Source organism: Oenanthe melanoleuca, chromosome 6 (genome assembly GCF_029582105.1).
Source record: "Oenanthe melanoleuca isolate GR-GAL-2019-014 chromosome 6, OMel1.0, whole genome shotgun sequence".
Lineage (NCBI taxonomy): Eukaryota > Metazoa > Chordata > Aves > Passeriformes > Muscicapidae > Oenanthe > Oenanthe melanoleuca.
In genome coordinates this window covers 31,609,104-31,626,967 of record NC_079340.1, presented here as the reverse complement: position 1 = coordinate 31,626,967, position 17,864 = coordinate 31,609,104, and the positions used below count along the sequence as shown (strand labels likewise).

Genomic DNA, 17,864 nt, shown 5'->3' with positions numbered 1-17,864 from the left:
GCTCGGGTTTGGGGTTGGGAAGACTCTGAGCTGATCTGGTGTAGCTTCCATCCCAGCCTCAGGATTCCATCCCAACCCCTACCTCAGCTGCTTCTCCCTTGCCCCTGCAGAACCGCCAGACTTTCAACAGCCTCAGCTGCCTTAGCTCCACGGCCGAGTTGGGCTCCCAGCGGCTCCCGGGCCCCCAGCCATGGCCCGCGGCCCCCGAGGTGATGCCGGGCAGGACCCCCGCCTGCACCCCGGTCCCGGAGCCACCGCGGGCCGGGCCTGGCCACCAGGCCAGCAGGGATGAGCTGTGCTGCGAGGAGGAGGAGGAGAGCGCCGGCAAGGAGGAGGACAGGGCAGCCTGGAGGAGCGGGGGGCCGGGCAGCGAGAGCCTCTTCCAGCTGGACGGAGAGATCGACATCGAGCAGATCGAGAACAACTGAGCAGGCAGCAGCTCTTCTCGCCCTGGGGTCTGGGGGCTGCCAGCAGAGCCACGAGGGCTCCTCGTGTCCAGCGAGCTTGTGGGGTCCTGTCACTGCTCCCCTCCTGCCTGCTGGAGGGGGCGAAGCAGCTTTGCCAAAATTTCATCAGGTATTTAGAGGAATTCGTGTGCATGCGTGTGTAAATCTTGAAATTCTTTGTAACTACTGTAGCCAGAGATCAGCCAGTGGGAGGAAAGTGCCTGTCCCACAGGGAAACCAGCACGGGGATCTCCAAAAACTCTGAATCCACGAGTAAATGGCTGTTCCAGGATAGGGAGCTGATGGAGCTGGCCAGGTTCCCACAGGTCCCACCTGTGCTAGTTCAGAAAGGGGTGCACAAGGAGAAACCACCACCCCTGGGGCTGGAGAAGGGGAGGGAAAAGCAGAATATTGAGATTTGCAAACCAAGCACTGGCTGGTGGCTGCCAGGGTGGCCGTAGTTCCTTTTCTCTCCTCATTCCCCATGTCCCTGGCAGTGCTGTGACAAGGAAATCACAAGTGGAGTGTTTTGCTTCAATTTAATAATGGCAAGAGCTGGATTTTTACTCCTTTATTTTTAGTTTTCCTTTTCCTGATGAGGAATTAAACAGATCCCTGGCCCATGTGGGGCAGCATCCATAGCAGAGTTGGCTGGGCACTGCACTGGGATGCTCAAATGCCTTCCTTTCTCTCAACTCTTTTGGGAAAAAAAACCCTACTCAGGCTCAGTGCCACCCTCATTTGGGTTCCCAACACCCTGTTTTGAGCAGGGCTGGGCTGTTTACCCATTTACCAGCAGCTGTGCCCACTTTGCTACCCAGGGCACTGCTGCCACCCTCTTTTTTTTGGCTTTACTGTGAAGGGCTGCCTGCCCAAGGCACGTCGTGGAGGGGTTACTTGACAAAGTCAGCTGGCAAGAAGCTGAAAATCCAGGTAGCAGCACTGAAAGCTTTTCCTCTTCCTGTGCCTTTTTTAAGCACAGATAAAGTGGTGACCATTATGTTTGTACGATATGAATTCTCTTTGCTAAAAATAAGCTGTCACTTGCTAACAGGTTTAGAAGGACGCATATATTTTTTTCTCCCTCTGTTTTTTTTTTTTGTTTTTTTTTTTTTTTTTTTTTTTTTTGTTTTGTTTTGTTTTGTTTTTTTTTAATTATTTGTTTGTTTGTTTAAAGCTCTAGGAAAGCTGTACAAATGGCTTCCAGCATCTTTTGGATTCCTTCTGCTGGTTCCTTCAAGCTCAGGGTCACTTCCTGAGCTTTGCAAACATGAGAAAGGAAAAAAACCTTTGATACCAAGAGCAGTTGAAGACAGGACATTTTTAAAGGGGTTCAGCACCCCTGCTGGCAATGCCTTGAGGGTCCATAACTCAGAAAGGCTGAGAGCTGCTGGTACAGGTTTAATTCATCATTTCTGGTTATGTTAGTGCACTTTTTTCCACAGTGGTTTGGGATGCATGTGGCATCTCCCTCCACAGTGGAACCCATTGGTTGTTACCCCTGTCCTGGCTCTGCAGAGATTTTGCTGGTGGCTGTGGCTGTGGCCACTCCCTCCAGGCAAGCAGGATGAGCCCCAGATATTTGGGGAGGGGATGACAGGGATGTCTTTTATTTTTGGGGAACCCTCCAGCTCTTTTAAAGTGTCACTTGTTGCATCACTTAGAAGAAAATATATCTTGGGTTAATTTTTATCTCTTCTGTTTTGGAGGGTCCAGCCATGCCAGTGTTTTCCCAGGCTGCTGCCCCTCTGTCTGTGCCCCTGCAGTGGCACCTTCACAGCACAGTTCTTGGCTTTGAGTCTTCCTGATGTTCCATCCATCTCTCCCCACCACTGACATGTCCTGGTCTCGGAGCACACAGCTCCTGCTGGCCACAGGCACCTCCTCAGCTGAGCAAAAAAGGGCAAATGCACCCAAATCCATGTCTGGTGCCACCACAGAGCTCCGGGTGGGCTCTGGCGTGGGCATCCCCAGGGCTGGAATTCCTAAGGGCTTCTCTTTTCTTTCCAAGGGCTGCTCCTGGTGCCATGCTAACCCCCCAGAGTGGGAAGGTGGCCAATGGGCCACGGCCCAGCTGTCCTGGACCTGGTGGCCATTGGGCCACAGCCCAGCTGTCCTGGCTGTAGCCGTAGCATTCAGTTTACATTCAGCACAACCCGTTTGCCTTACTAAAAATGCTTCTCCAATGAGTCATGGCCTTACACTGGGCACGTTGGCGTAGGCACAACTACAGTTAGCGACAGTTTTGAGGCCACAGTGGTGTTCTGTTGGATATTTCTTGTTGGGTTTTTATGATTTCATGTACTTATTCTCAGTTTAAGAAAGCCTTACTTTTAAATTTTTTTTCTCTCTCTCTCTCTCTCTGTAGAGGTAAAACATTTGTGGATTTATATATATATAAATATATATATAAATAAAGTAATTAAAATATTAAATATAATATAGTATGTGCCTCAGATTCAGGGGACATCCTGTTGATTGTAAAGTCAGAAGTGGCGTTGCTCCCCTGGTGTCAGGAGATCTGTCCCCTCCACAGTGGAGAGCAGGGCATCCCCTGGGGGTCTTGATCTTGGTTTGTAAAGAACTTCACCTGTTACACAGATGCTTTGGGAGCCCCCAAACCCCCCGGCACACCCCTGCCGGCTGCCAGAATGTGATACTGAAGTAATATGCAGACAAGGGATGTTATTCCTTGCTAGGTAGCTAAAATAGGCTCATTATAGTGAAGGGACTCAGTGGATTGTCCAAGGTGTGACCCAGTCTGGGCAGCAGCTGATTTGGGATGACACCAAAGCTGTGGCAGCAGCAATAACGGTTCTTCATCCTGAAAAAAATAGGATTTTAAAACAGAAAGTCTTAGCAGGCACACAAGAGTTTGCTGTGTGTTTTGCAGATGTAGCTCTTTGAGCCTGTCCTATGAAAGAGTACATTAAGGAAAAAAAAAAAAGAAACCAAGGAAAAGAAGCATTTGTAAAATAGATTGTAATTTTTCCACGTGCTAGCATAGCCTGTTTGGCCAATAAAGTTGTGTTTCAAGTGCATTGTTTAAAGCTCCTGGCTGCCCAGCCAGCAGACTGACGTAGGATGTTCTAGGATTGTAGCAGTGCTTTGCAGCGTGTGTGGGTTCGGTGTTCACGAAAGAAAAAGAAGAGGATGGCCAAATAAAAAATAAAATAAAAAAAAGATGGGAAGAAGAATAAAACCCAAGCCTTCTGAAGCTATGACCTGTAGTAGCCAAGCCTGGCTGGCGATTGCACACGCGCCGCGGGCCGTGCGTGTCCCGGAGGGCTCCCGAGGCGTCCCCTCCACGGGCGGGGAGGAGGCTGCTCCTGCCCCCTCCATGACTTGATTGCACTAGAGCAGCTCAATCTCAGGAAATTGCTTGTTACTTTTACTGTGTAAATAAAGCTTCCTGGTTCAATAAGCCCCGTGTCTCCTCTCTGTGCTGTCCCCGTGGCCGGGCGCGTCTGTGGGTCCGGGGGTTGGGGACATCGCTGCCCTCGGGGTGGTGCCACTGCTTGGAGTTTGATGGGGTTGGAGTTTGATGGAGCTCCCTCTTCTCCTCTCCTGGCTGCACCTCCTTCACATCTCTATAGGTGCTGGGAAGGGATGTCCCAAAACATCCCAGGAAAGCCCTCAAGCAGGACCCTCCCTTGTGGTGTCTGTGTAGGAAGGGTGTCCCGGCCACGGGTTGCACAAAAAAAAGGACATTTTGTGATATTCACATGCAGACAGACACACTACACCCTCCCCGTGGTGGGGGGACATCTCCCATGCCTGCCCCCCAGCCCCCCCAGCCAAAGATACAAACAGCAAAATGCAAATTGAAGTGTCAAGTAGCACCTCCTTCTTTGTGTTTGAGGACAAACATATCTGCCTCTTAAAATAAAATCTAAACTCAAATCTAAACTCAGAGCCCCCAGCAGCCCAAGGGCACATGGGGGTGTTGAATAAGTTCTTGGGGAAACAGGGCAGTACCTCCCTGCAGCCTTTGTAACCCAAAAAGGAAAACGGCTGCGCTTCCTCCAGCAAGCAAACAGTGTAAAAAGTTTCATGACAGATGGCAGGATGTTTATCTCCCTAAACTTAATCAGATTGAAGTGATAGGCTTAGTATAATAGAACAAAAAAGGAAGAATTAGGGGATAAAAAAGAAATTCTCAGTGATCCATCACAGCCTGAACGTTTGACCAGGGTTTACAGCATCCTTCCATGTGTGTGGATGCTGACAGCACCATACACTTTGGCTGAACCACTACCCAGAGGAGAAAAGATGCAAAAACAGACCAAAAAAAAAACTGCATGAAGGTCATTTTCCCAGATGTAGCTTATTTTATTAGAACTTAATTCCCAGCCCCCTTTCCCTTGCTGTCCCCAAGGGAAGCTATGCAGCTCTAGGGCCAGCTGATAGCTCTGAAAAACAAGTGTTCCAACACTCCAGAAACAGGGAGCATCATTTTGGTGTCCTTCAGTCAGAGGGGGTCATCTTCAGCTGATGGGACTGCTGGAAACAGAGCTGGAATGATCCTTTACCTCCTGCTTGCAGATGCAGAGAGCAGTGGCTGAATGCAGACAGTGGCCAGCACATGCTGCCTGAGAGTATGGATATATATGAAATACATGTAACACAAACATAATTACATGATTTCCATGGTCCCTCAGAGGTCTGAAGCAGGTTAAAGCCCAGATCTGCACAGAGCAGGTCCTTTTAGAAATCCTTATTCTGATTAGGGAAAAAAGGCAAATCTCATGCCTGTCCTGGCCCTGGATGTGCTGAGCACTCCTGGCAGCAGGAGGGGGCTGAGCTGGAGCTGAGCTGCTGCAGCAGATTCTCAGCAGGCATGTGGGGCAGGATCAGTCTCAGGGGATGTTCAGTGAGCACAGAATGCCAGAATCTCAGAATGGTTTGGGCTGGAAGGAACCTTAAAGCTCATTCTATTCCATCCCTGCCACTGTCCCAGGTTGCTCCCAGCCCTGTCCAACCTGGCCTTGGACACTTCCAGGAATGAAGCAGCCACAGCTTCTCTGGGTAACCTGTGCCATGGTCTTCCCACCCTCACAGGGAGGAATTTCTTCCCAATATCCAATCTAGAGCTATCCTTTTGAAGGTATTCCCCCTTGATCTATCAGTGCATTCCCTTGTGAAAAGTCCATTTTCAGCTGGAGCTGAAAGAACTCAGCCCCAAGAACTCCCTGGCACAGGGACTGCACAGCACATCCAGGATTTTAATGGGGAGAGGCAGGAAATCCACACCCCCTCCCACAGCCATGGCTGCTCACAAGATCCCCTTGCAGAGGGAAGGCAAAGACCATCAGCCCCACGGCCTTTTCCAGCTTTTCCAGGCAGGGAAAAGCATTTCAGGTCCTGTAAACATCCCTGCCAGTGCTGATCCAACTGAACACAACGACAAACAGGCCAGATCCAAAGGGTTTATTCCTGATAGGATGGTGCAGTTATTCCCTACAGTGTTACTGGATTCCTGTGCCCTCACCCAGGGATGCTCCAGACAGGCTGATCCTGGCAGAACCAGTTCCTGCCTTGCCAAGGCACGTGGGGCTGTCCCCTCCCCAGGGCACACACAGGACCCTGGGGCTTGGTGGCCTCCATCAGCCCCAAGGACTCCCCCAGCCCATCTCAGGCACCCCACAAGGCACAGGACATGGGGGTTAAACAGGTAAACCCACTCACAAGGGGGTGCCCAGCTTCCCTGCTTCCCACCTCCAGGCTGGGTCCCCAGTGTGAGCAAAGACAAAAAGGGGGAAGAGCCCCCCAGCATCACCCAGGGGGGGCTGAGGCCCCTGCCAGGCACCAAGGGCAGGACACTCAACACCTGCCAGAGCACAGCAGGTTTGGTATTCCTGGGGATCAGAGGTCAGTAGATGATTTCAGTACCATGGTGTGAAACATTTCCTAAGGTGGGTGCCCACCACCCTGCACAAGGCTGGGCTGGGTTTGCTAAGGTGAGATGCAGGTGGGAGAGCATGAAGTGGTTCCATGGAGGGGCTGCATGTGAGGGCTCATCCTGCTCCTGCTGGCATTCACAGCTGCTGCTGCTGCAGGATGATGTCCACAGCCTCAGCCAGGTTGTTCACGTAGGCATCAGGCTTCACCAAGGGGTGGTTTTCATCAGATGGCCTGGAAGGACAGAGATGAGCAATGGGAGTTAATACTGCTGGTGTTTTAGGCACCAGCTTTTCAGGTTATTTTAAATGAGCAATGTAGTTAATAGTTGCTAAAAGGTTATTTATTGCAGAAGGACATTAGTTTTAAAAGGCACAGTTACAGACATTAAAGTTGATGCTAAGTTTTGGTATAAAGTTCTAAACAGAAGTAGAAGCTGTTCTTGTTAAAGGTCCTGGGAAGCTGATATTGCTGCAGTAGCTTCTATTTTTTTTTGGGTGTTGACTGATGATGAAGAGTAAAAGTAAAAAGAAAAGCAATTGTAGGAAAAGCAGAAAAAGCAATGGCAAAAAGTACTAATTTTTTGTCAATACATACTTTTATATAGAATTTTTTTTCAATACATACTTTTATATAGAATTTTTTAACAAGTTAAAACACAAACTCTGACTGCTCCTTTTTAACTTATTAAATTCTAGTTTTTTAACATGCTAGGTTATGTATAGACTATGCATACAACTTACTTTATTTGAAAAATGTAAGCAATATTTTGACTATAGCTCTATTATGTTTAAGTACTGTTTCCAACTATGGTTTTGGAGCTTTTACTGAAAACATCAGTGTTTTTAACTTTCACTAGAACTTGCACTTTTACTTTGGTATTTAAACATTTTACTTACTAAAAGTATTAGAGCTCATACTAAAACTTATTGACTCACTTACTTATTTTAAAACTTAAACTTACACTTTTACTTTATGTGTGAGTGGCTTAATATACTTCATTTTATTTAAAGGCTTTAATTTAATTTTTGCACTCTGATTTCTCTCTTAAGAATTGCCATGTCCCTGATCATCCTGCTGCCCACAGAGCACAGGCAGCACCAGTGGAGCACCCCTGATGTTCACATCCCTCCCTCTTCTGTTTATTTTACCCCTTTCCCACACCCAGGTCTTTCCCACAGGTGGATCCTACATCCTTTGTGCAAATGAGCTCAGCAAAACTTTGCAAATCCTCAAGTGGAAGAGAATTTCCAATTAGTTAATTAACTAATTCAAGTCCATGCACTGCATTTTACATGGCTCTTCTTCATCCAGGCAATGGCAGCACCACCTCACTGCAAGCCTGAACTCTACAAAATTACAAATAATTATTCTCCCACAGTTTTTATCTAGAAACAGGTCGTGAAAAGAACAATTCCCTTTCAATCTAGAGACACAGAAAGTTTTCACATCACTTCAGTGAAAAGGAAGGTTCTGCCTGGGTTTAGTTTTGCATGACCACCATCCCTTGCAAACCCAGCAGTGGTGTTTTGAAACACCACCAGAAGAAGGTTCAGTCTCACCCTCCACCAAGTCACCACCCCAAAGCAGAGTGACTTGAAGCCATTTTTTGCCAATATTTAATTATCAGCACTGGCCTAACGAGGCACAGCTGCACAATCCCATTTTGCTGATTCAGCAGCACTGCTGGTGAGGAGGAGGGGCAGATGTGGGAGGCAGAAATTTTCCAAACCTCATGGTCCTGTTATGGCTCTTGGGCTGAGAAACCCAACAGCTGCTGAAGGGAAAACATATGTATTCTGTATGCTTAATGACCTTCCTTGGGGAAAGAGATGGGAGCCCAAATGTCCACCTCCCACCTCTGCTGCTCCCTGGGAAGGACAAACCTTTATTTAGCACAGCTTCTCCCTGGGGAAAATGCATTTCCCACTGGATGAGAGAGATGATGATTATTATTATTAATGATGTGCAGGATTTGGTGAGCACTTGTCTGTACAAGCACCAAACCATTTCTGTCCCAGCACTGAAGCTCCCCAGGGCTGTTCCCTTCCTGCTCTTTTCTCAGCTGTGCTCCTCACGTCCAAGCCCATCCTCACAAAAGCATGGCCTCTTTTGGAAGCCCACACTGTGTGCTTCAGGTTTTGTTTGCTGCAAAGTTGTGCTATGAACTAGGAAAAATAAAATATTTTCCATGTATCATCTCCATGAAACAGACTGTGCATCTTACCAAAAGGGTGGATGGGTTTTTTTCTTTAAATATCCAAATTCTACCTTGTTATAGAGAGCAATGAGAATAATAATGATGATGGTTTTTAGATTTTTCTCAACTGAAAAAGAGTTTGCTGATGGAGAAAAATCTTCACACATAAAGCAAGTAAAAAGCCAGTGTGTATCCATCCCTTCAGTGGTAATTATTGCTCACTCCTGATTTAACCAAGTGGCTTTGATGAACACAAAAATAACTCTGGGCATACAGTAAAATATCAATTTCTTGTCACTAATCCTTCATTTGAGTGGAGAACTAAATAAAGCAACGAACAGAACTTCTCTGTGCATTTTACACTCTGAAAAATGTTCTTTTCCTAGATTACACATTAGGAGAAAATTTTAAGAACTGCTTGAAACGAGTGCTTCTACAAGAAATTTTCAATTACACAGCACTCTTTGATCTATTAAAAGGATTTTGTGATTAATATCTGTGCTGACTACACAGAAATCCATCTGTAACTCAGCTGCTAAATGCCAGTCATCAAGGAAAAGTCCTGTATACACTTCATGTGTCCTGTGAAAAGGGGGTGTGTGTATGTATATATATATATATATCTATATGAAATAAGGTATTTTTACCCATTTGCCCAAGTACCATGGGATCACAACACACTTCTGGCTCCACTGAAATTAATATTAAAACACAATAAGGAAAGCAGAGAGCTGGAATAAACACACTTCCCTGCTCTCTTGCCTTTTCCTAGAGCTGTGCATGGAGCTTTTGTCCCTGTCAGTGCCACCACAATTCCTGTTTCATGTGGCCCCTTCCTTTGTCTCACAGCATTTTGTGGCTCACAAAAGCAGCCAAGGGATGGGTTTGTTCCCCCTCTGGCTCAGAGCTGCTCCTAAAGCATCCAACGAAAGGGAACCAGGAGCAATAATCCCCAGACTCTACTGCCAGGAAACAAAGCTCCAAATGCAGCAAAACAACTCAGGAGCCCGAGTCTGGGTGCCAGAGTGAGGCAAAAGAGAGAGCTGTGCCATAAAACCTCTGGGCAAACCCAGATGCTGGAGGATGAGCCCTTATTCTGCTGTCCAGAGGGAGCACAGACCATGGCTCTACACAGCCTGTTCTCTGGGCAATTGGGGCTTTTTCCTAAGAGAAACACCAGCCACTGAGACTCTGAAGATGCCCTGAGGTGAAGCAGAGCTCTGGGGCTCAGCCCTGATGTCCTGGGCATTGCTCTGATGTGTCACAGCCTCCCTGGACAAGGTCATTGGCTGCAGGTGGAAGATGAGCCAAGAGCAGATCCTGGTCCCATGGGCCCAGCTCAGCTCCTCTCCCAGTGACAACAACCCCATGGCAACTGCAGGTCACACAACTGACAGTGAAGGTTACTTGTTAATACTTCATTCTTTCATATTCCAGAAATAAATAAATAACACATCTAAAAATATTTGCTAGGTCAGTTGAAGAAGTTAGCATTGAGCTAACTTTAGGACAGACTCCTTCCGATTTTTTCTCACATGGGACTCTGGTTGCAGAGAAGAGCATAAATCAAAATGACAGAAAATTATACACTGCAGCTGAACACTGAGCTGTCAGCACTCCTGGCCAGTGCACAAACTTGCTTGTGAAAAATCAGCTACAGCCTTGGGAAACACTCTCTTCTGTACAGCAGGACTCCTTGGAGGGGCTGAGCACCATGGCCTGGAAGTGCACACAGTTTTCCAGCCCAAATTTGGCATGGCACTGTGAAATGTGATACTCCTGCCTTGCCTTTGGTGGCAACCAGGGGAAGGACTGGCTTAGCACAGGACCCCTGTGAAATCCAGGGTGGTCCTTATGGGGACACAGGGTGGTGTTAGGAGAATGTGCTCCTCAAAAGAACATCACAGCACATGAACAATATGAATTATTTTAACATGCTGCAGCTCAGACAGTGGTCTTGAGGCTCCAGTCCATCAAATGCTCCCCAGGAGATGACTGAACATCCTCCTCTCCCAGGGCCATTTACCACTTGGCCCCTTGTGCTCTGAGCCAGAGCCTCAGCCCACACTGACCTGCTTAGTTCAGATCAGTGCTGCACTTGGAGACATCAGAAAGCAGCAGGGTGCTGCAGGAAATGGCTCTGCAATTTTAATTCTTCACCTGGGGAGAGAAGCTCCAGCTCTCAGGGAAACTCCAGTCTCAGAACTACTGTCTGTTAGAAAGTGATGGCTTCCTCCTGGGGAGGCATAAAACCAAACTTTAAAAAATCAGCTCCTGCAAGAATTAGAAGGTTGATTTCCTGTGGGGGTCAGATTTCCACCTATCCAGGTGTTCTGACAGGCTGGACTCCCTGCCCAGACTCAGCTATCAGGAATGGTCTTGTTCCAACTTCTGTGCAGTTTTCTGGGATGTTCACCCAGAGGCAGCTGAACATCTCTGAGGGATGCAGGGATCTATTCTGGCTTGCCTGCTCCTTTCAGGCACTACTTGAGTCTTGGAAGCAAATACAGAGGAAAGATGACCCCAAAGCCACAGACTTTGAGTTAATTCTTCTGTTCCCCACAGCAGTTGGGATGCCAGGTGTGGTCTGGTGTTGAACAGAGCTTTGGATGGTGCTGTCAGCCAGTTCCAATGGCACTGTCACAGGCAATCACTGCTGCAGAAGGTGGAATGTGACTGTGTCTCTATGAGCTGGGAGCAAACCATCCCACCAGGAGCTAAGCCTGAGCTCCAGGCCCTCCCTCAGGCTGTCCTAGGAAACTTCCCACAGCAGCTGGAATGGCCTCAGCACCTCCCTTGTGCTCTGCTCCAAACCACGTGGGGAACAAAAGGGAAACAGCTGGGTTAAATACTGAACACAGAAAAGCCCAGGTGGAGGTGGCTGACACTGGATAGACATGGACACAGGGATGGAAACAGCACTGGGATCCAGCTCAGTCTGGGACCTGCTGAAACCTGACTTGAGAGGGAGCAGATGGGGATTGATCAACACCTGACTGGTATCACAGGCTAAAGTCAGCTCCTACACAGCCCTCCAGAAATCGGGCTGGGAAGGAAAAACACTGAGCAGGGAGAAGGCAAGGCACCAAAGTGAATTAGAAAAGGACAAATGATCCCACACTGCAGTGCCACAGAGCTGCAGTCGTGTGGCAAACCTGATGCCAGCTCTGCTGTCCCACTGGGCTCCCAGCACTCCTGGCACACAGCAAACCCCATCCCACAGCTCACCCAGTCTGACCAGGGATCTCTGTGCCACCATCCAGACTTCCCAACAACTCCTGACTAAACAGCACCAACTCCTGCTCCACAAAACGAGACAAGAAGCCTGAGACCATTTCTCCTGACAGCATATTCTTCAGGGGCTCTCACCATGGCCGTAAAATATGCAAGACTGGGTTTAACAAGGTTTTCTTTATGAGGAATTCAAACAGACACTGTAACCTTTGCTGGTTGCTTTGGAAAGAAGCAATAATTAGACTTGGTGCCATGAGTGAAACGCTCTTTTTTTTTTTTTTTTTTTTTTTTTTCCCTTTTGTGAAACATGAAATTTAATCAGTTTGGCACTGAAAACCCAGATAAATCAAAGTGAGTGACAGGTCCCTGATGGACAGCTGAGGGATGGCTGTAAAGCACATTTCCTGAACATACAATTAGAGAAAAGCCTGCACCAAAGTCAGTAACAGCACCCAGGGCTGGAGCAGCTCCCAGAACTCCAGAAAACCCCAAACCTGGACCCTCTCATGGCATGGACAGATCCCTGGGATAGAAGAGAGGCTTTTGTGGTTAAAAAACTGGAATTTAGAGAGCTCCAAGCAAAGCAAACCTGTGCCAGAGCAAACCAGCATCCTCCACTGCTCTTCTCTTGCCTCCCAGAACTTCACACACCACTAATTGTGTTTAATTGTGACTCATTTAAATTCAAGCATCCACAAACGGGTAGAAATTACAGCCAAATTGTTTGCTAACACCTGAAGGAAGTCTGTGGGCTTGAGACTTAATTGTTCCCATTTATGTTAAACTGCTGCAGTTCTAACTGAGCAGAATAAACCAGCTGAAGTCCAACACTTCTCCAGATCATGTATCTCAACATGTGGACAATACTAAGATTGAGGGCACAGGGAGTTATCCTTCTGCATAGTTTACCTAAAAATTAAACTAAATTAAATTGCTAAATGCTAGAAATCACAAAATCATGGAATGGTTTGTATTAGAAAGGACCTTAAAGAAAATGTTATTCCATGGGCAGGGACACCTTCCACTGTCCCAGGTTGCTCCAAGCCCTGTCCAGCCTGGCCTTGGACACTTCCAGGGATTCACAGCTGCTCTGGGCACCCTGTCCAGGGGCTCACCACCCTCACAGGGAACAATTTCTTCCCAAAATCCCATTTAACCCTGCCCTCTGGCAGTGGGAAGCTGTTCTCCCTTATCCTGTCACACCATACCTCATCCAAATTCCCTCTCCAGGTCTCCTGCAGCCCCTTTAGGCACTGGAAGCTTGCCGTTCCCCAGATTCTTGTTTTTCTGAATTTGAACACACTTCTTGGGGTGAACACTTGTACTTTTCAAACATACATGTGCTGTAAATTTAATTGATTTGTTAGTTTCTAATCAGTTGGCTGCATGGAGATGCTCTAACCAAAGATCTCGGATACACAATTTCAGAAATAACTGGTTAGAAGAGGGTGCTGAGAGCACTGGTAGGGCTGAAAGAGGTGCATGAGGAGTGCTTGGTGTCCCTGCTGCACTCTGCTCTACCAGTTTTCCATCAGGTCTTTTTAAACTGCCAAGATCTGGTGCAGGACATCACTTTAGAAAGCAAGGAATAGGTTGGAAATGGAGATTGTAACCACAGATATAAAGAGGTTCAAGGAGAGCAAGTATGACTTTGTCAAAATAAAGAAGTTAAATGACCAGACGTGATAGAACAGAACAGATCAAGAGCTGGAGGCTGGCAGGAGCAAAATTCCATGGGTTTCATATAAAAAGCTTGGGAGAGAGTCAGCACAAGTATTTCCCATACTCCTCTCCACAGGCATGACATCTACTGGTGCTGATTGCAAATTAACCCTTGAGCAATCCCAATTCCTGCATTTCTGCAGGATGCAGTGCACCCTCCACTCTGAGCACACAGGGCTGAGGAAGCAGATGATGGCAGCTGTTTTCCTCACCCATCCCTATGTATTTTCTCTCTCAGGAAACCCAGCACATGTGAACATGCCAGATTAAGTGTTCTGGAGATTAAAAGTCCTGAAAGTCTGTGGAGAGGAGATACACAGATCTGTACAGTAAGAAAAAGGCATGAAGGAATGGTGATGGGACAGCGGATACTCCTAGTTAAATGTTCCCTGTCATTATGAGATTTTATCAGTGCTGACTTCTTTCCCTTACCTCCAAAATCCCTCATGGAAAAATGCACTGGAAAGTCAAGCTGGTTTGAACAAATATTTAAACAAGCAGAGCACTGGTGTTCCAGCATCTGGGCAGCAATTTTCATGTCACACTGCAGAGCTCTCTCGTCTTGCACAGCCAGAGCAGTTCAGCAGGGGCCAGGCATTAGAAGTGTGCATAGCAGCATTATGGTGGAGGAGAGGGAGCAGCACTCATGCCTGATCTGGTTTTGGAGTGGTTCCCAGCCTGCTAATCCCAAAACAGCTGCACACGTGTCCTGGGAACAGCTGGCATGGCAGGAGAGCTGGAACCTGGTGGGCACAGGAAGGGGGGACACCCAACCAGCCCCTTATGCCTCCAGGGGCTCTGCTCCCTCCTTCCCTGCCCATAATCCAGGTATCCTGGGGGCTCTGAGCTGCTGAGGTCCCATCCAGTCCTGAATCCAAAGGTGCAGCCTTGTTGGCTCCATGCTGGGTGCTGGGTTTGACTCCTGAGAAGACACAGGTGGGAAGGAGTCACTGCAGGACAGGCAGGTCACTCCACAGGTCACTCATGTCCCCAGGTAACACATCTACAGGCCCCTTAAACCCCTCCAGGGATGGAGGCTCCCCTGGGCAGCTCTTTTCATGAAGAAATTCCTCCTGATGCCCAGCCTGAGGCCATTTCCTCTCCTCCTGTCCCTGTTCCCTGGAGCAGAGCCCAACGCCCCCGGCTGTCCCCTCCTGTCAGGGAGTTGTGCAGAGCCACAAGGTCCCCTTGAGCCTCCTTTTCTCCAGGCTGAGCCCCTTTCCAGATCCCTCAACTGCTCCTTGTGGGACTTGGGCTCCAGACTCTTCACCAGCTTTCTTCCCCTTCTTATTCATCCCAGTTTCTTAGATAACAAGTCTGGATAGGAAATAACCTCTGGAAGAGATGATTCTTTTCCCCACTGATTCTATTTAAACCAGATGACAAGCTCATACCCCAGAGCCAGTTCTTGGACAGCCAGAGTTAGGTGTAAAGAATCTAACTTTTCATAAAGTTTAGATTAAGTTTAGTGAGATAAATCCAAGCCCTTGTGCTCCTGCACACACTGGAAATGAGCCATGAATGCCAGGCATGGTGGTGTCAGTGCAGTGACCCCCTGGCTGGGCTGGGCTGCCCTGGGGGAGCAGAAGCTCTGCACATGTGGATGCACCAAGTGCTGCAGTGCAAGCACAGCACAGATGTTTCCAATAAAAGCAAAGCCTCCCTCTCCCCCTCAAAAGCTAAATGCACATTTGCTTGTTTTCTGAGAAAATCTGAGAATTGCCCCTGCTCTGCCAAACTATCCAGTCTAACAGGGTGTTTGCAAGCACCCTGAGACTCAGCTCTGCCTGCCTGGATTAATTATTGATGACCTGCTTGGCTTTGCCAGATGACCTTACTCAATTCAGTAGAAAATAATTTTAAATGCCCCTGAGAAAGAATTTGGACATAAATATTTTCTTTGTGCATACACACAAACAGATGTGCATCTTAAATGGAGCTGATGCATTAGCTATTAATCAGATTTAATATTATACAGGAGTGAGAAAGATTAATTTCAAGGGTTGAATGTAAAGCTCAGTGGTGCTCAGACATCTTACTCTGTTAGATACTTTTAAAGACCTTAGCCTAAGAGAATATTTCATTGCTTTCCTTTAATACATCACTTACAAAATCCCTATGAAAGGTGTAAAATGAATGCTGGCTTCTGCATTTGCAAAGAATCTCAGGGAGATTTAAGTCACAGAACTCTGGCAGATGCAGATTCTAGCAAGAAAGGAGCTTTGCAGATTATAAAAGAAATAAGTCTTAATTTAAGGTTTCAAATGCTGTGTGGAGAAGTTTGACTTAAAAAGTATTAAGCCAGATTGGCACTGATAATGCAACCCTGGAGACAAGACACTCCAAGTTTCAGCTTTAAAAGACTGTTTCTCACCAAAGAAGAATTTGAGCTACCCTAAGGAGAATAATATTTGTCTCCAGATGCTGCTCACTAAATCAGCTTTAATTTTAAATGAGAATGAAACTATGAGCTATCTGTGCCACTCCCAGGAAACCCAAGCAGACAGACATGCAGCCAGTACTCCTTCCAAAGGGCAGGAACAGCCAAGTCACACACGTGTTGGGAACCAGCACCACCCTGCTCCAAACCCCTTCTCACGTGGGAAGCCAAAAAGGCACCTACACTGCAAAATTAAGGCACAATTTATATTTTTTTCTGAAAAATTGTTGGGCCTGGACAAGGCAACAGCATGGGGTCTGTCTGACTTCTCTTCCCAGATCAGATTCCAGATAGGAATATTACATCCAACCTCCCTCAAGGATGTCAGGAGCCCACCAGCTTCTAAATGTGCTCATGCTGAACTGATATAACAAAAAGGGAATATATATTTGGGCTAAACCCCAGGAGTTCTGCCTTGGCTTTGAGTCAGTGCATGATTTATGCCCTCTGGAAGGGCTCAGAGACACCTGAGCACACAGAGCCACCCAAAGAACTCAGCCCTGCTCTTCAGAAACTCCTGCCCCTTCTAAAGCAGAAACTTTACTACAGCTATTCCAAATTATGGCTCATTTGCTTAAGCAGCTCTGTTAATGAGATCTTCACAATCTTCTTCTTTGGAAGTTTGCATGGCCTGAATGGCTGCCTGCCTTCCCTTCCATGTCCACAGTTCCAAGGAAATGAAACTTCATCTGCTTGGGAGATATATTTACTAATATCTGGAAGTGTTCAAGAGGTTTGGATGGGGCTTGGAGCAACCTGGGACAGTGGGAGGTGTCCCTGCCATGGCAGGGGGTGGCACTGGATGGGCTTTAAGGTCCCTTCCAATCCCAACCATTCCATGATTCTATGAAGTGATGGAGCTGATCAGGTTTGCTTTTTGGTTTGCTTCACAGAAGAAAAAACCCAGATTTGCTGAGCTGTTGAGCAGGTAATGAAGGAACTTCCCACCATGTGCAGCCTCCAGGATACTGAATGGGGTTGCTGAGGACTAAGATCCTAAATACAGCTCTGAATGAAAAGCAACTGCCAGCCCCCACTGGATCCCTCTCATTTTTTAATGCAATGGGGAGCTCAGGCCAGGCTGCTCCCCCAGGAAGGCAGGATGTCCTCTGCAGATGAGGCTCACAAAGGTGGGACAAGGACACAGCCCGAGGATCCAGACTGTGCCCTGGAAACACAGAGCTGCAGGGATGGCTGCAGCCTCTTCCTCCTCCTCCTGGCTCTCCTCCACCCCAGCAGGGGCTGAGGGAAGCCAGAGAGCACATTTTTCAAGGTGTCAAACCACATCTAGGCTCGTGCTTAAGAATGGATTACGGAAAGTGCACTGAACTAACACTGTTAGTGCAGGGATTAAATCCCTGTGCTCCTGGCACCCAGCCCTGGGCTGGACATGGGAACAGCCCAAGGGCTGTACCTGCTCCTCCCAGCCCTGAGCTCCAGCTCCCTGCATGGAGGCTGCTTGTGTGTCAGTGCAGACTCACAGCCAACCCCCTGAAGCCCTCCCAGAGTTTTGTCAAACACCAAGTCCCAGTCCTGTCACCAGGGATTTTGCTGTGTGTTGTCAGAGATAACCCTGAATTTGATGAACACTCAGGTTTGGGATGCTTGATTTCAGTTCAGGGAGTTCCACAGGCTCTGTGTCCTGTGCATGATTTCCTCTGTCAGTCTCTCCCACTTCCATAAATACAATGGTTAACCAATACTGTAGCCACCTCCAAACAGCTTTTTAAAGTTAGCTTTTGTGGGACTGACTGGACATTTCCCATGGCAGTTTACTGCTGGTGCAAACCACAGCCTGGAAGCACAAAATCATCCAGCAGGATGAGCCTGTACCACACCTGGCACACTCAGAACAGCACCAGGCAGCACTGCTGCTGTCAAACCCTACCACATTCACCCTCCTAGGGCTGAGATGGCTTCT

General features: G+C 47.6%; 2 protein-coding genes and 1 long non-coding RNA gene across 6 annotated transcripts in view; 1 reads left to right on the top strand and 2 right to left on the bottom strand.

Moving 5' to 3' along the window:
* Window positions 1-3,872, top strand: part of FAM53B (family with sequence similarity 53 member B) — a 44,332-nt gene extending 40,460 nt beyond the window's left edge. For both annotated transcript variants that reach the window (XM_056494274.1, XM_056494275.1), the window contains exon 5: window positions 111-3,872. In XM_056494274.1, the coding sequence (XP_056350249.1) occupies window positions 111-428 (318 nt within the window). In that variant the 3' untranslated portion in view covers window positions 429-3,872. The remainder of the gene's footprint in view (window positions 1-110) is intronic.
* Window positions 3,873-5,861: 1,989 nt separating this feature from the next.
* Window positions 5,862-17,864, bottom strand: part of LHPP (phospholysine phosphohistidine inorganic pyrophosphate phosphatase) — a 71,964-nt gene continuing 59,961 nt past the window's right edge. For all 3 annotated transcript variants that reach the window (XM_056494277.1, XM_056494279.1, XM_056494276.1), the window contains one exon: window positions 5,862-6,581. In XM_056494277.1, coding sequence (XP_056350252.1) covers window positions 6,485-6,581 — 97 coding nt within the window. In that variant the 3' untranslated portion in view covers window positions 5,862-6,484. The remainder of the gene's footprint in view (window positions 6,582-17,864) is intronic.
* Window positions 6,829-8,530, bottom strand: LOC130254594 (uncharacterized). Its single transcript, XR_008840771.1, has 2 exons — window positions 7,006-8,530; window positions 6,829-6,973 (listed from the first exon to the last, which is right to left on the bottom strand). It is a non-coding gene; the product is annotated as an uncharacterized LOC130254594 (long non-coding RNA).